The sequence below is a fragment of the Mustela nigripes genome, chromosome 10 (assembly GCF_022355385.1).
Source record: "Mustela nigripes isolate SB6536 chromosome 10, MUSNIG.SB6536, whole genome shotgun sequence".
Classification (NCBI taxonomy): Eukaryota; Metazoa; Chordata; class Mammalia; order Carnivora; family Mustelidae; genus Mustela; species Mustela nigripes.
Genome location: NC_081566.1, coordinates 4330991 through 4347510, shown reverse-complemented (window position 1 = coordinate 4347510; position 16520 = coordinate 4330991). Strand labels below are relative to the sequence as shown.

General features: G+C 44.4%; 1 protein-coding gene across 1 annotated transcript; it reads right to left on the bottom strand.

Annotated features, from left to right (window-relative positions):
* Positions 1-7135: 7135 nt before the first annotated feature.
* Positions 7136-15310, bottom strand: FASLG (Fas ligand). The gene is made up of 4 exons (XM_059413985.1): positions 14716-15310; positions 14084-14129; positions 9605-9661; positions 7136-8376 (listed from the first exon to the last, which is right to left on the bottom strand). The coding sequence occupies exons 1-4, from the start codon at positions 15226-15228 to the stop codon at positions 7982-7984; spliced, it is 1011 nt and encodes a 336-aa protein (XP_059269968.1). The 5' UTR covers positions 15229-15310; the 3' UTR covers positions 7136-7981.
* Positions 15311-16520: the final 1210 nt, after the last annotated feature.

Genomic DNA, 16520 nt, shown 5'->3' with positions numbered 1-16520 from the left:
CTGAGGTCTGAGGTGTCTTCTCTTGCAGCTCACACCTTCTTCGAGTTCTGTTTAACGCCTTTGTGTCTCTTTCTCATCACTGAGTCAAAGCTGTTTTTTCTTCTCAATGAAGACACAGGGTGAGGAGAACAGAAACAGTCCGTGTTACTGGGTGCTCCAGGTTCCTCAGTCTACAATCTGTAGTCTCGGTTATGAAGGCCTAGAATCTGAGTTCATGTATGTAAGGCCAGAGACCGTTGTAGCTTCCTGATTCTTCCACCTGCCTTCCCTTCCAATCAGGGACAAATTCTAGAACCTTCTCTTCCAGAAAATGTGCACCAAGTTCCCTTCTGTAGACTGGAAGTGGTGCACGTGGTGTTAGGGTGGTGTGTGTGAGAAAACTAAGATCTAAACCAAGTGAAACTAAAAGATCCAGGCCCAGAGACACCTACAGATGCCCATCCAACTCTCCAGTCTCCTTTGTGAAGGAGCTTATCTTGTATATGGTGCCTTACACATGTGGGCACTTTCAGAGTTCGAAAATATCAAGGGTGCCTCTTACTAACTCACATTTTCTTTGAAGTGGTTTACCCACAGAAAGCCGGGGCTATGACATGAGAACCAAGAAGTTCTATCCCTTCTGTGAGGAGCAGCTGGAGGAGGGGGATTCCCTCAACAGCTCACATCTCCTGAGATAACCTTGGGGTTTTAGCTACATATAAGGACCACAAAGACTGTAAAGTGTTCTATCTCCCCAGTCAGATGTTTAAACAGCACTCTCTTTAAACATGCTTCCTGATTTAAAAAATGGGCACCAAAATGGCATCACACTAGGCTGCAAGTACAACCAGCACAAAAAATATTCAATAGAGTCCCTTAACATTTATAGAGAAGCTGACCACAAGCCTAATGCTTTTATGTGTATTACATCAGAGGGTTAAAAAAAAATTAAAACAAAAAATATGTGAAAAAAGTTTTAAAGACTATGAAAATGTAAGATACTATTTTTATACCTCAGAATATTTACCTACCTGTTGTTCCTAATTACTGTTTTTACATTCGATGGGATTCACACATAATATGGTAGGATTATGGAAGATCAATTTTGTAGAAACTGAACAGCAAGGAAGAATTTTTTTGGCAGTGACTTTTTCAGGAAATTTGCTGAGGCATATAACTCCACTGACCTACCTTCAGGAGTGCCATTCCTGGCAAAGTGGCTTCATTCCATTTAGCATTAACAATATTCCTATAAAACCACAAGAATAGGAATCCATGTCCTCACTTTACAGAGGACACAACTGAATCTCAGGATAGTCTCTGTCACTTACTCAAGGTCACACACATAGCTAGTTGAGTAGCAGAAGCAGGACTCAAACCCAAGCCCTCTGACGCCCAAGTTCATTCTCTTTCCTTCTCACTTTGTAAGACTAAGGATGGAGAATAAGTGAAATTCAGTTAAACACAGTAGAGAGAGGAAATAAAAGAAGAAGAATGTAAGAGAGACTGTCAAACTCTATGAAACTCTATGACCTCCATAGTTATCAAATATGTAGATTATTATATTATACAGAATGCGGGCATTAATCAAAGTGAGATTTAAACTAAAATGCAAAGAGTGGAGAAATCACTGAAAATTAAGGGGGTGAGGCTCATGGTGAGTGCCATCATACAAAGGGCAATGCTAAGAATTCTCTGCACATGGACAGAACAGAAGATACTTGGTTAGATGACTAGGGTTTAGTCCCAGCTCCGCCACTTATTAGCCATGTCTCTTTAAGCAAGACTCACCAGTTTTCAGTGTCTCAGTTGTTTTTATGTTATGAAGACAACAATCTATCTTCCGAGGGTATAATGGAAATTAAACAAGATAAGGTGTATGAGAAGGATTTACAACCTATAAAATACTGCAGCAATATTAAGCAGAAAAGAACTATATTCCGTGTGTGGAAGTTACAGTGTAGAGGATTTCAATCAAATCTTTTTTTTTTTTTTTTTTATTTGAGAGAGAGACAGTGAGAGAGAACATGAGCGAGGAGAAGGTCAGAGGGAGAAGCAGACTCCCCAAAGAGCTGGGAGCCCGATGCGGGACTTGATCCCGGGACTCCAGGATCATGACCTGAGCCGAAGGCAGTCGTCCAACCAACTGAGCCACCCAGGCGCCCCGGATTTCAATCAAATCTGAGAAAGAATTTTCTTAAGATGTAACACAGTGCAGGGCCGATACGGGCTTCATCGCAGTTCATTGAGCTCCTATCCAGGAAGTTTTCGGATCAAGGATGTGTTGGAAATGGAGTTCCACCTGTTGGAAATGCGGTAATGAAAACTTTTGTCTTAAAAGAGAGGTTGCTTTGTATTATTTCTAAGAGGGCTGTTCTAATGCGGGCTGCCCAAGAGAATGAAGGGACTTCCTGAAATTTTCAGGAAACCGGAGAGAAGACTTGACTTTCCGCAGAATGTGACATTGGGTTTGTGTTATTCAACTGAGAAGCAGTAGAAAAGGTGACTCCATAGAGCCAAAGGAGCTTCCAAGTGGCATAAAAGGGATATCTGCCTTGTGCTTCTCCCTGAAGATGTACAGCTCAAACTGTGGAGAAATGTCTCCCAATAAGGATGAAGGTTTGGCAATCGTGAGAAAGTCACCACTGAGGCAATGGTTTCCCCTGTTCCAGGTGAACTGTAAGGAGCAGAATATCCACTTATCTTTCTGCATTTCCAAGGCATGTTGGCTTTTCAGTGAATCCCAGAGTTTCCTGGTTACCATCTACAGTTACGATATTTCTGAGTAAGGTTTGATTCTGAGTCTGAAGACCCTAAAAAATGGGGTTCTGATTCTAATGTCCCAGGGCCACCTCATCCCACCTCTGGATGATCCACAGGACAAAAACAAACAAGAAAATACAGAAATTTTTACAGAAAGTAAAAATCTGTCTCTACTAATACCAGAACTTAAGCAGGCCCCTTTGAAAAATATAATTTAACATAGAGATGGCATGCTTTTTAGATAACGACAAGGGATTGTCTATGGCTTACCCCTAAGGAAATCCTACAGTTTGTCTCAGAGCTCTAAGTTAGGCTTCTCTCTCCAATTCCCATCTTCCAGTGATCGGTTGGTTCCAATGAGTCACACTCATAATGATGGCCCCCCGTAGAGCTCATTTCCTAGTAAGCTGTGGTAAGTCAAACCGACTTCAGAGAATACAAGGTCACCACCTTGGGGGTGCTAAAGAAAAAATGGGTTTTGTGTGTTTTTGGTTGTTTGGAAAGAAAGAAAACCTCAAACTGCTGAACCAGAAGTAATCCTCTCCCTCTTCTTCTTCTTTTTTTAAGTGTTCTACTGTGGGTTTAGCATCTCAAAAGTAACAATGGCAGACCCCATTTTTGATGAGTTCATCAAAAAAGATGGGTATTGAGGACAGCACGTGCTGTGACGAGCACTGGGTGTTACACGTAACTAGTGAATCACAGAATGGTGCATCAGGACCAATTATGTACTATACAGTGGTTATCTGAACACAATTAAAAGTTTTAATTTTTTGGCATACTTTATGTTCCTACTGAGGTAAAGAAAAATAACTCAAGGTTCCTGAAGGAACGGTCAACATCTCTTTCCTGCAGTAAGTAAGTTATGGCCCTATTTTCAAAAAATCCCAAAGGCATCCTAGTAGAGCTCAGTCTTAGAAAGATACAAATGTCAGTAATGCCTGCTAGCTGATTGCCTTATCTCGTCCCGGGAAGCCCCAATGCCATTCTTACTTTCTCTTTGCTTTGGTGTCCTTATCTTTTTTTTTTTTTTTTTTTAACATTTCTTTTAAATTTCTTTTCAGCGTTAACAGTATTCATTGTTTTTGCACCATACCCAGTGCTCTGTGCCATACATGCCCTCCCTAAGACCCACCATCTGGTTCCCCCAACCTCCCACCCCCCGCCCCTTCAAGACCCTCAGATTGTTCTTCAGAGTCCATAGTCTCTCACAGTTCACCTCCCCCTCCAATTTCCCTCAAGTCATTATCTTGAAGGATCCATTGATTTAAAAAGACTGGACAACTTCCCGTTACCCTTAGAATGGGTAGACCTGATGGCTGGAGCCAAAAGAGGAGAAAAGGGATGAGGAGGAGTTTCATAGTGAGGGCTAGGAACGCAGAGACGCAGCCAAAAGAAGAGTGATACCTCCCTGGCTATCTTCAGGAGGTACCTGGTCAGGAAACAGATGAATCAACAGAAGAGTTTTAAGGAGAGCAGGCGACGCTCTCCAGCCGGGAACCTTGGTTTTGCTAATTAATTTATTCAACAAATATTTATTGAATATCTTCTGAGTGACATGTTCAGCTCTAGTTACCCAGTAGTTTCCCTCAACAGTATCCTGAATAACTCCTGGTAATGCCAGACACCAAATAGATTTTTCTTATTTTCCAGTACTAAGAATTAGGATGCACTGTTTTTTTTTTTTTTCATCTGTAGCCTCAAATTCCCATTAAATAATCTATTCAAAGCTAAAAAAAAAAAAAAACACTCACATACATTCATGAGGCAACCCTACGACTAGAAGTGAATACATTCACCATTCCAAGAAACATACACACATACCCCAAACTGAGAAACGTCTGTTATATCATTAAGGTTATCCAGTAAACAGATATTTTTTGAGCTCCTAATATATGCCAGCCACTGGACTTGGTGAAGAAGATATAGTGGTAGATAAAGTAGAAAAAGTCTTGTTTTATTTTAGTTGAAAAAACAGATATTTTTAAGTGGTCAAGTAAATAATATAACCACACGCTATGCTAGTTACTAAAAAGGAACTAAAGGGAAATAAAATAATGACAAAGAGAGGAGGCTCTAAGAATGATCTGAGGTGGTGACTTCAAACTAAGTCCTGAAAGGTAAGAAGAAGCCAGCCATGTGAGGAGCCTGAAGAAGACACTTGTGGCTGAGGAAATGGAGCCCGTGTGGAAACAACCTTCTCAGATGTTCGTCTCAACCAGGAAAATGAGAAATGCAGCCATCTCTGGAGAAGAGAAAAGTTAAAGAAAGGTTTGGGACTTTTTTGGTTTGGGCTGGGTTGTCTTTTATCCAAAAAGGATATTTGAATATATGTACATGCTGGTAGAAATCATTTCATAGAGATTGTTTGAGGATCCGGAAGAGACAATTTTTTAAAAAACTTTATTTATTTATTTGACAGAGAGAGAGATCACAAGTAGGCAGAGAGGCAGGCAAAGAGAGATGAGGAAGCAGGCTTCCCGCTGAGCAGAGAGCCGGATGCAGGGCTCAATCCCAGGACCCTGAGATCATGACCTGAGCTGAAGGCAGAGGCTTTAACCCACTGAGCCACTCAGGTACCCCCGGACGAGACAATTTTAATGAGGGCACGTAGGGATTAGAAATGGATCTAATGCACAAATGAAGAGATGATCCTCCTCTTCCGCTGTAAGGACAAAAGAAAGAGATCATGCAGACGTGGGTAGATTTGTGTTTTGATAGTGTTAAGTGAGGTTCCATAGTGGGAGGAGGGGATATGGTGGGTTTGCAAGAGGAAAAGGTATGACATAACTGTCTCAAACAGTGGAAAAACCTGGTTGGCAAGGAACTGAGGAAAAAGTGGTAGGCAGTGTTTAATGCCCATTTGAGATCTGTGATCACTAATGTAAAGCAGTGTTTCTCAAATAGGGCAGATTTTTGTCTCCCCAACCCCAGCCTGGGCACATCTGCCAATGCCTAGAGATATTCTTGGTTATCACACACGGAGGAGGGGACAGTGCTGCTAGCATCAGGGGATAGAAGGCAGAGATACTGCTAAGCATACAACAGTGCACGGGACAGACCCCACAACAAAGAATTATCCAGCTCAGAATGTCAGGAACCAAGGTTGGGAAACCCAGATGTAAACTGATGTCATACACACAGACCATCTCTGGAAAGCTACATCAGGAGACCGTGATAGTTTCTGTGGACAGGAATAGGGTCATGGGACAGATTGAAAACAGGACTTACTGTCATCCTATGTCTTTTTAGGCCTTTTAAAATTTGGACTATGTACAGGTATTACTTACTCAAATCAATCAAAAGGTAGAAATAAATCAGGGATTAAGAGTAATTGATTTAAGTAGATGACAGCTAAAAGTAAACAGAAACCAGCCTGTCTGTCTGGATAATTTTTTTCTAGCAACATCCAGCTTGTAGGATGCCAGCTCAAAGGAAATGGGATTTTTGCAAGGGGAATACAGGGAAGGATGCAGAATATTCTGGAATTGAGAAATTTTCCAAGATACTGATTGTAAGGACAGAGGGTAGACGCAAAACTCGTCAGAGAGAGGAATGAAGATAAAGAAGACGCTGATGGATATGTAAGGAAGTGATCAAGTTTATCAGAGGTCTCGTGTGGTAAAAACAGACACATTTTCGGAGACAAAATGTTGGAGCAATTAAGCTGGAATAATAGGAGATGATAGGAAAGTAAGATGTCTGAAATCAAATTGTAAAGGAAATACCATAGTTTTTAACAAAGACAAAGTCTGCGGGGAGGGGGTGTTAGAGAGTGGTTGAAAAAATTAGGAAAAGGTCATTGTGATGGAAGAACGGGAGAACCTGAGAAACCGGGTGCTTGGATGGAGGCCTCCGGTCAGTGGCTTTTTCTGGAGCTAGAAGTACCTCTCACCGAGTGACTGACTGAACTGACAGATGCCATGACCAGATACTTAATATACGTATCGGTCATTTTTGTCCAAGAGAAGTCAAGGGACTCACCCCATGATTGCATTTAGAAAGCAGATGAACAAAGATTCAAGTTCATGTTTTTCAGCCCAAAGTCTGTGCCCTTTCCACAATGCTATGGCTCTGCTCCCAGGGAAGCCTGGGGGAAGTTGTCATCAAATCTGTTGAAAGTTGGGTGAGCTTAACATTGGCAATAATATAGACAATAAAAACTCTGGATAATGGAAACAGACTGGGGAGAGGGGTGTCTGGCAATGATGGATTTGCTTCATTCCAGTGAGTCCTTCTTAACGCAGCCTTAAGGCAAAAGGAGTGAAGAAGCCATGGAGGAAAGAAATTATAAGGGGGGAAAAAACAAATTTTAGTCATTTCCAACAAGTACATTCAATGTAATGTTGGCCTGTATTCTAAAATATAATGTTTATTACATTTCCTCTTTTTATTAAAATACACAAAACATATAAATACTGGTTATATTATAGGAGAACAGCATGAACAGGTGACAATCAAAGAGTCTTGAGGACTATTTTAAGGACAACTGAGTTGGTTGCCAAGAGGTATTCAAAATCTACCATTAAATGCAACCCATGTTTTCCTAACATAGCCTTCACAAGTTCCACATTGTCTCTTCTTATGTAACTCTTCTAGTCACATACATGTGAGTACACACACACACACACACACACACACACACACACACCACCCCTAAAAATTGCACTGGAAATATACATGCTGTGTGAGGAATGGAGCAACTTCCCCAAAGATCCCCTTGCTTCTCTGTTAGCGTCACCTGGTGGCTCCAGCTCTGCCTTCAGAAGTTAACATGCTTCCAATGGGACACTGGCCTTTCGGTCTCTTTAGCTTATGATACAAGCCTAGTCCTCTTTTTCTGTCCCTTGTACACTCATGTCACATCCATATCTGAAAGACAGCCACCCCGAGGTAGACAGTAGACCCACTCCAAGAGGTGAGTTAACAGGTGTCCTTTTCAATGTGCTAAAATGCTTGTGGACACTTTTAAGTGTGTAGAACACCCTGGTAGCTGCTTCTTCCTGCCTCTGCATTTCACACGGCAGCCCCAAATCTCGTGTTCTTCAGTCGTATTCCCCCTCCCGTCTGGCTCATGAGATGAGGAACGGTAGATCTGCTGGACCCTGTGGTCTCTAGACACTCTTGGCTCATGTCTTCTCACTTGATCTCAAGTGGGCTTGAGAAGACTCTCATTCAAGACCATATTTTCAGGGCCTGTAATAAGGAACCATGTGGAGAGAATCCCAAAGTGCTTTTCTTAGAGCTTATATAAGCCAAAAAAGGTCTTAGATTCCTCAAAACTGACCACAGACAGTTCGGACACATTAACATATAAATGGTCAGTACTGGTGAGATTGAATACTGCCCCCAGGTAGCTGCTGCGGGCCCACATCTGGCCAGTAGTGCAGTAGTTCATTAACTTCCCCTCCATCAGCACTAGATCCTGGGGATACTTAGAGTTCCTCAAATAGACCTTGTGATTCAGGGGCCGGTTGTTGCAGGACTGACCCCTGAAGTACACTTTAGAATACACAAAGTAGAGCCCAGTGTCATTGATCACAAGGCTGCCCTTCTTATACTTCACCCCAGAGACAAGGGCAATCCCGTATGTGTCTTCCCATTCCAGAGGGATGGATCTTGAGTTGGGCTTGCCTGAAATCAAATCAGAGAGGAGCTTTCAGCCAGGACTGCTCATGCACCCAACAAACGAAGCTTCCAAAGTGAAACTGTGGGCCGTTCCTTGAGCAAAGGGCCAAAATGGCACTGCCCATATGGAACTGGCTAATGGGTCAGACTCGATCCATCACTGAATTCCTGCGACACCGCTATCGAATTGCTTGCCCTAATTTAGTCATCTACACAACTGGGACAATAATATATATCCTAATCAATTATAAGGAGACATTAATGAAATTAGTTTAGTTCTTTGGAACACAGACTGTATGATCTTCAGAACTAACACCGAAATTTCTAGGTTTTGAGGTCTCTCTAGGTGGAAAAAAGCCAAACACAAGGAAATTCTAAAGTTGGGAAGAACCCTTAGGGATCATCTGGTTCAACTCCTCACCTATACTAAGAAGTCTTCAGTACCTCCACTTTGGGCTAAAATTCCCTTTCTTTTATGTCTCCACAGCAGTATAATCATACCTTAAGCAAAGAACACTCTGTAGTACCAAAATGACCACTTATGTACCTGTATTTCCCTATTAGATTTTAAGTTCCTTGAAGGCAGGAATCACATTAATAATCTACTACATGTCTCCAGAGCTCGGCACACGTGTTCAATAAATATCTGGTGATCCAGAAAGGATTATTCTACAGCTTCTGCCTAAATAATTCCAGGGCAGTGGCATATCCTTTCTATGATACTTGTCCGCTTCTCAGATATTCATGGACTGTGCCCTGGGAATGCCCACACCACATTGTTCTCAAATGACTTTACTTCACTACCTGGCCACATGCAGGAAGTCCACCAGGGCCAGGACTGGGCCCTTCCTCTTACTCCTACTTCTACTCTTGCACAAAGCACAGTGAAGCTCTTCCAGAAAACCAGAAAAGCACTGACTACAATAATTGATCACTCCCCACCTCCCCAGATCTCACCTCTTGAACCCATGCCCCAAATCCCCTAGGGGTCTTTGGAATGACTTAAAAGAGTGAGCTCCTCCTGGGCAGGGTCCTCTCATAATCAGCTCCATTTTGCCAGTTCAGAACATGGCCTAGATTAGAGTAGGGGTGCAGTTTGCGTGTGACTTGACTATTAAGATAGGACTATTCTTGGGTGTCAAATACTATCACCAGAAAGCAGCAACACCCTCCGAGCACAGTACCCAACCTGTCAAAGGCTTTCCCAAGACCCATGTACCTCCCAGATACAGACCTGTTAGATGGGCCACTTTTCTCAGCTCCCTGTTTTCAGAGGGCAGATTGGGTTGACCTGCATCATGGAGAGATGAAAGATATATATAAAATGAGATACCAGTTTCTTTTGTTGGGACTCCAAACTGGTCATTTAAATAAAAACAATTTTTTAAAAACATAAATGGCAACAGTCTAACATACATTAGTCATCCAAGTGCAAAGCTAGAACTTGCAGCCATCGGTACTTCAGAAACAGAGGTAAAAGGTAAACCAAACTGAGATAGACCTATGCACAGATGATGTCATGAAAAGACAATAAAAAGGTTGATTGAAAAAGAGCTATCCTACCAGTTACTGCATTTGACCTTGCCACAATCCTCTGAGGTAGGGATTATTGTCTGATGGCTAAATGAGCTCAGCTGGATGATCTGTCCAAGAAGACCCAGCTATACAAGGTCAGAATAGGATGGACGCTCAAGTCTCCTGGCTCCAGATTGGGTTTTTTTCCAGTTCTGCTGCCTCTAGGACTCGGCAGGACAGAGGCCAAAGACTATGATTTTACCACCTGGCCACTAGGTCTTCCCCTCAGTGGCATTCAACCATCTGCCCATATTAATCACCCTCAGATCTCAGGTGCCTTGACTAACTCTCCACTACACATATAACATATCCCCAGCCACATGATCTCCGCCTGTCTGTCCAGCCTCCCCTCCTCTGCTTGCTCAGATTGGCCAAGGGGGCACAACACAGGGGCTGATGTGATCTGAACCCACCCAGCTTCCAGCCTCGTGCCTTTGCTCATGCTGTTCATCCGCTCAGAACGCCCTCCAGAGAGATCTTTGTGGCAAATTCCTATCACCCCATAAGTACCGCCTGCAATACCTATTTCTTGGGGAAAACCCTCCCAGGCCATTTTAATTCGAATATGGTCCTTCCTTCCTTTGAAGCCTAGAGTGACTTTGTCTTTACCTCTTTTGTCAGTTCTGACACTCCATTTCTGTGATAACTGCATGACTTGTCTTACTCCCACCCAATAAATAGCAAACTTCCTACTGTGTGTTTAATCCACCAGAGTGGGCATGTGAACAGCAAATATTTGCTGAATTAAATCGGAGGAAGTAGAATAGACAATAGCTCCCAAAGTAGTCATTATTTTTCTGACTTCAAATATTTTAACCAATGAGAGCCACCACTTAGCTAATGAATTCAGCTAACACATTTAAGAAAGATTCACAGAAGGGCCCTCATCCACATCAGGTTCATTACAATTCGCCTGTAAAACTCACCTGTGGCGTGAGATTGCCACTATGAGCTGAGAACATGACCTGAGTAATCACGTCCTCTCTAGCCACTCAAGACCACCCACCACGAAGGAGGTGTTAGCGAACAGGAAAGGCAAAACTGAGTCTCGTCTACATTCCTATACCACAAACCATCCGTGCAACTGGTCTGGCATTCAGCCACGTACTGACAGGAAATGGAACAGAGAACCACAGGCTGCATATCTTTCTATCCCTCGCAGAGCGTTGCACAGTGTGATTTTCAGAGGGTCCTTAGTAAGAATACCTGCTGGAGAAATGCTGAAATAAACTGGAAATAGATCCTCCACATAGGTGATGAATGTTTCCTACCCCTGGGGCCTTTGCACATGCCATACTCACTGCTGGAATGTTCTCCACTATCTTCCCACACCACCCCACACACATGCACGCGCACACAACACCTCCTTAGAGGGGACTTTCCAGACCACTCTATGTTACATCGCACTTAGTACAGTTTGAAATTATAGTCTGCTTGCTTACTTTTATTTACCCTTTACTGAGCTCTGAAAGCTCCCTCGGGGTAGGACCCTTGTCTCTCTTGTTCTTAGTCATCACCTACACCCAGCACCCGCCTGGGACATAAGAAGCTCTCCAAGAACATTTGTGAATGAATAAAAGACTTAAATGAGTGAACTGTGGAAAAATGGAAAATGAAAAAGAAGCAAATAAGTATGTTTAAATAATCTTGGATAGTACATCCCAGAGAAAATCACTGTTAATTTGTTGAAGTACAAGTACTTCTAATTCTTTACTAAGAATATAAAAATATACACATGCACTTATATAGTTGATTTAAACCAAGCATAGTTTTATAACTTGTATTTTTTATTTAACAATATAGAGTGCACACTCTTCACGGCCTTAAATGTAATTATATGGATTTCAGTAGCTGCATAGGAGGCCCTCTGAATATACCATGATGTATTTAATTTCCTATTAAGAGGCATTTAGTTTCTTCTGACTTATTTATTACAAATAGGCTTATAAGGTAATGATGAACATAATTATCTATGAGTTTTGGGGTATATCTTTGATTATCTTATTAAGATAAATTCTTAGTGATGAGATTACATGGTAAATTAACACTTTTTTAAAAAGAAGATTTCGTTTATTTATTTGACACACAGAGAGAGAGAGAGAGAGAGAGCATGTGAGCACAAGCAGGGGGAGCGGCAGGCAGAGGGAGAAGGAGAACCAGGCTCTTGGCTGAGCGGGGAGCCTGATGCAGAGCTCAATCCCAGGACCCTGGGATCATGACCTAAGCAGAAGGCAGAAGCTTAGCTGACTGAGCCACTCAGGTGTCTGCTAAATTAACATTTTTAATCCTTTGTACATTTTTCCAACTGGTCTTCAGAACGAATATAGCAATTTACATGTTCCCTGGCTGTCAACTAATGCTTAAGCAAAATTTTTTCTTGCATTTTTGCCATTCTGGTTTTTTTTAATCTTCACTAATGGGATGAATGAAAATGGATATACCCTTGTTTGATTGGCATCTGTTTTCCTATTAATAAAGTGGCTACTTTGTTCTCCGTGGGGAAATTCACCAACCTCCGGTCCATCTGCGTGGATGACAAGATGCTTTTTACTGGAAGAGACAGACCTGGGTCATCTGTGCACTTGACTTTTAATCACTAAAATGATCCCAGAGAGTGGCGGAGAGATGAGTAATTAGGTACCAGTCTCACCAGCCACATTCCACTGATTTTCAAAGCTGTTTTATTTTGGAAATCCTCCAAAGGTTTTATTTTTCTAACAAATATTTCCACTCTGCTTGAATACATCAGGACTTTCTAACACTTAGGGACTTGGGCCTAGAACCAGAGACCAGAGCGTCCACAGGATGGGTCCTCCAGAGCCCACATTCTGGAGCAGTAGGGTGACTTGGGTGACCTACAATAGGCACATAAGAGAAAGTGGAATGGGCTCCCCTCCTTGGATGGCCAGTGCTGCTTCCATTTTCTTCCCAAGATTTACCTATTGTCTTTGCAGAGGCATCTTGCTTCTCATCTTTATTTCTCCTTCAGTGGCCATCAAAGACAGAAGTTTCCCTATTTCACAGAGCACCAGTCTACGTGCTGGAAAGCCCTGCTGGTGACAAAGCACCAGGAGCCCGTGTTCCTCCTAACCCCAGTTCCACACCAGCGATTTGGGGCATATCCCCTAATTCTCTTCCGAAATGTGAGATGGCTATCCCAGATTTGCTCCAAGCTCCCATCCAACTCTTACCGAATCCAAAGTTTGGTCGATCTCAGTTGAATAAACCAGAGCATGCTAAACCTACCTGCACATGTTTCCAGACGATGTCCTGAAACTTCACACAAGGTCAGTGTTCAAAATTTTCATCTTTTCCCTTGTCCTGAATCTCAACAGAGGCCTTTCTTTTATTGAAGGTACCTCATGATTGCCTTTGTGGGGAAAGCTGGACTAGCCCTTGAAAAATGGCTAAGGTTTCCCCCTCAAGACTTCCAGTGAATGCAAAAGAACAACTTTAATGTGGATGATTAATTGCATACTTTTTAAAAGCTTAAGGGGTGCCTGGGTGGCTCAGTCAGTTAAGCATCCGGTTCTTGATTTCGGCTCCAGTCATGATCTCACTCAGGGTCGTGAGATGGAGCCCTGTGTCGGGGCTCTGAAGTCTCTCTCTCCTTCTCCCTCTGCCCCTCCCCCCTAAATAAATAAATAAATAAATAAAAGCTTAAACACATCCTAGAATTTTTTTCTTTAAATAAAGCTTGATTCTTGAGTTATCTCTCAGAGAGTTTGAAGAGGAGACAACTTTTCCCAGAAACATCTGTCTCTGCCTGCTCCTCTCTACATCTCGCTGGGAGCTACAGCCACTGCCCTGTTCATGGAAACCAGGAGGCCTGTGAAGGCGACAGCAATGGAACCAGCTGTGTTGGTTCTTTCCATCTGTGTTGTCTCTTTCCAAAGCCGAATGGAAATTACTTGAATTGTGCGCAGTACTCAGTTATACTGATTTTGAATGATTACATGTACTTCATATGTTAGGGCAGCTCAAGGAACCAAAATGAGCAACGATTCTGAATTAGCCAGGATTCCTTTTGTAGTATAATGTGTCCAAGAGTGGGATGGAATTCAAGGCATCTGCCCCACGTGGTTCAGCAGTGAGGACCGTCTTTAGAGACTCAGTACACATCCGTAAAATGACTCACCTGTTTGCTTCTCCAAAGACGATGCTGTATGACTTTTGCTGGTGGACTGGCAACAAAGAGGGAAAAGACGCACTGTAAGCATGAAGTTCTTTGAGCTAGTGGAGGCACAGCCGTCAAGTAGACAGAATAAACCTGAGGGCATCTTCATACCTCAGAGCCTCTCCTAACTCGGACTCTGGCCATGCCATCCTGTCTCACCATGCCTGGGTTTTGCAATTTGGAATAGTTCTAACATTTTTAAGTATTTCCAAGGAAATTTAGTTGGGTCATTTAAACAAATTCACTTCCAAGCAAGACTCCAAATTCTTTTTCTTTCCTGAATCACGAACCTCTAGGTAGAGGTTCAGCCAGCGGCCCTGCCAGCTGTGAAAGGAGGGACAGTCCCCTGATCCTTTCCAAGAGGGCAAATATCCCTTTCACTCACTTGAGCCTCCGCCTCTGAGATAGAACGACTAGAATGACCCACTTCGAAGACAGGAAGAGAAAGGACTAGAAACCACTTTGCAAGCAAGGCCACGGTCCCTCTGGGCCTCGGTGCCCCCCTCCCCCACTACTTCCCCCCCACCCGTCCGCTGCAGCAGAGCCGTCTACACCCGCATCTCCAGCACACAGCAATCCCCACACGGGCTTACCTCTCTGAGCTCCGCCAGCTCCTTCTGCAGGTGGAAGAGCTGGAACAGCCCCAGCCCCAGGCCGACCAGGGCCACCAGCACCATGAAAAACACCACAAGGAGACACAGGCCTGTGTTGTGGTCCCTCGGCGTCTTCAGAGGCGGCAGGGGCACCGGAGGCAGGGGCGGCGGAGGCGGCGGCGGCGGCGGCGGCGGCCTCCTCGGCCTCCCGGGCACAGACGACGGACACGGGAGGACGGAGCCCGGAGGCGCCCAGGGGGAGCTGGCGCTGCCGTCCACCCAGTAGACGTGGGGGTACGGGGGGTAATTCAGGGGCTGCTGCATGGCGGGGGGTCGGGCTGGCCCCCAGCGCAGGTGTGCCGGCCGGGCGCGCGGCTGTCTGTCTGTCTGTCTGTCTGTCTGCTGGAGCAGGAGAGCCGGCTCGCTCTTTATAGCTTGCAGAGCCCCGGGGAACACCTCTCTGTCGCCCGCTCTCTCCTCTGTCTTGCTCAGAGACACCCACTGACTTTGCATCTGAAGCTGAGAAGCCTCAACCAGAGGCAGAGCAAACCCGGGAAGTTTCCGCCCACAGTTCTCTGGTGAGGCCCGCAGGGCCCCACGCAGGGTCCCCGCCGCCCGCCACTGCAGAGCCGGTCCTCCGCGGGCCCCGCGAGGGACGCGGCACGGCGCGGGCCTGTGCGCTCTGTCCACCTGCCAGGGGCCGGCGGGGGGTCCAGGCCCAGGGGCCGAGACTGGGCGCGGAAGGCCGCGGAGACCTGCCCACAGCTTACATCCCGCCCAGGGCACCCACCCCTTGCTGCCAACCTTTCCCACCCCTCAGTCCTATTCCCCGACTCGGCAGAGCGCTAGAACGGGTGCGGTAAACTCTGCCCCACCCCTCTGGGGACTGGATCACAGGCTGCAAACCAGTGGCTGAAACGCCTTGTGAACCCATAGACCTCACTGTGATTTTTCTCTTCACTGTGGTCCCCTTTTAAAATTGGGATAGTCTGCACTAAAACATATATATATATATATATATATATATATATATATATATATTTTTTTTTTTTTAGTATGTTTTGAAGCATTAGCATACTGGACACCCCAGGAGTCAGCCGAACCCAGTCCCCCAGGCTGCCCCAGGTCTCCCGCCCGCCGCCCACGCTCCCTGTGCATCACTGGCCCCCAGGACCCCTGGCCGGGCAACGGCCATCTGTCCCCGCAGGCGGCCTCCGTTTGCAGCCTGTGATACCGTTGTCATGGGTAATACATGATGCCCAAATTTGAATTTCACATAAAGAAATGTGAATCCTTTTTAGGATAGAAAATAATAATAAATCGTTTTTAGGATAAGTATATCCTAAACATTATATGGGATACACTAAGAAGTTATTTATAATTTTTCCGATGTTCACATTTAACTGATTGTCCTATTTGTCTTTTTTTTTTAAAGATTTTATTTATTTATTTGAGAGAGAGACAGGGAGAGAGAGCACGAGTGAGGAGAAGGGCAGAGAGAAAAGCAGACTCCCCGTGGAGCTGGGAGCCCGATGCGAGACTCGATCTCGGGACTCCAGGATGATGACCTGAGCTGAAGGCAGTCGTCCAACCAACTGAGCCACCCAGGCATCCCCCTATTTGTCTTTTACTAAAGATGGGAACCCTATCTGGACGGCCCTCACCCTTCTCTCTGGCTTTGAGTACTACTTATGTGCCCATGACTCCCAGATGCTTGGCTGCAGTCCTAAACACGCTCCCAAACAAACCCCCAACTGCTCATAAAACCCACTTTTCCATTTCACTGGAGAACTCCCCTGTTCGGA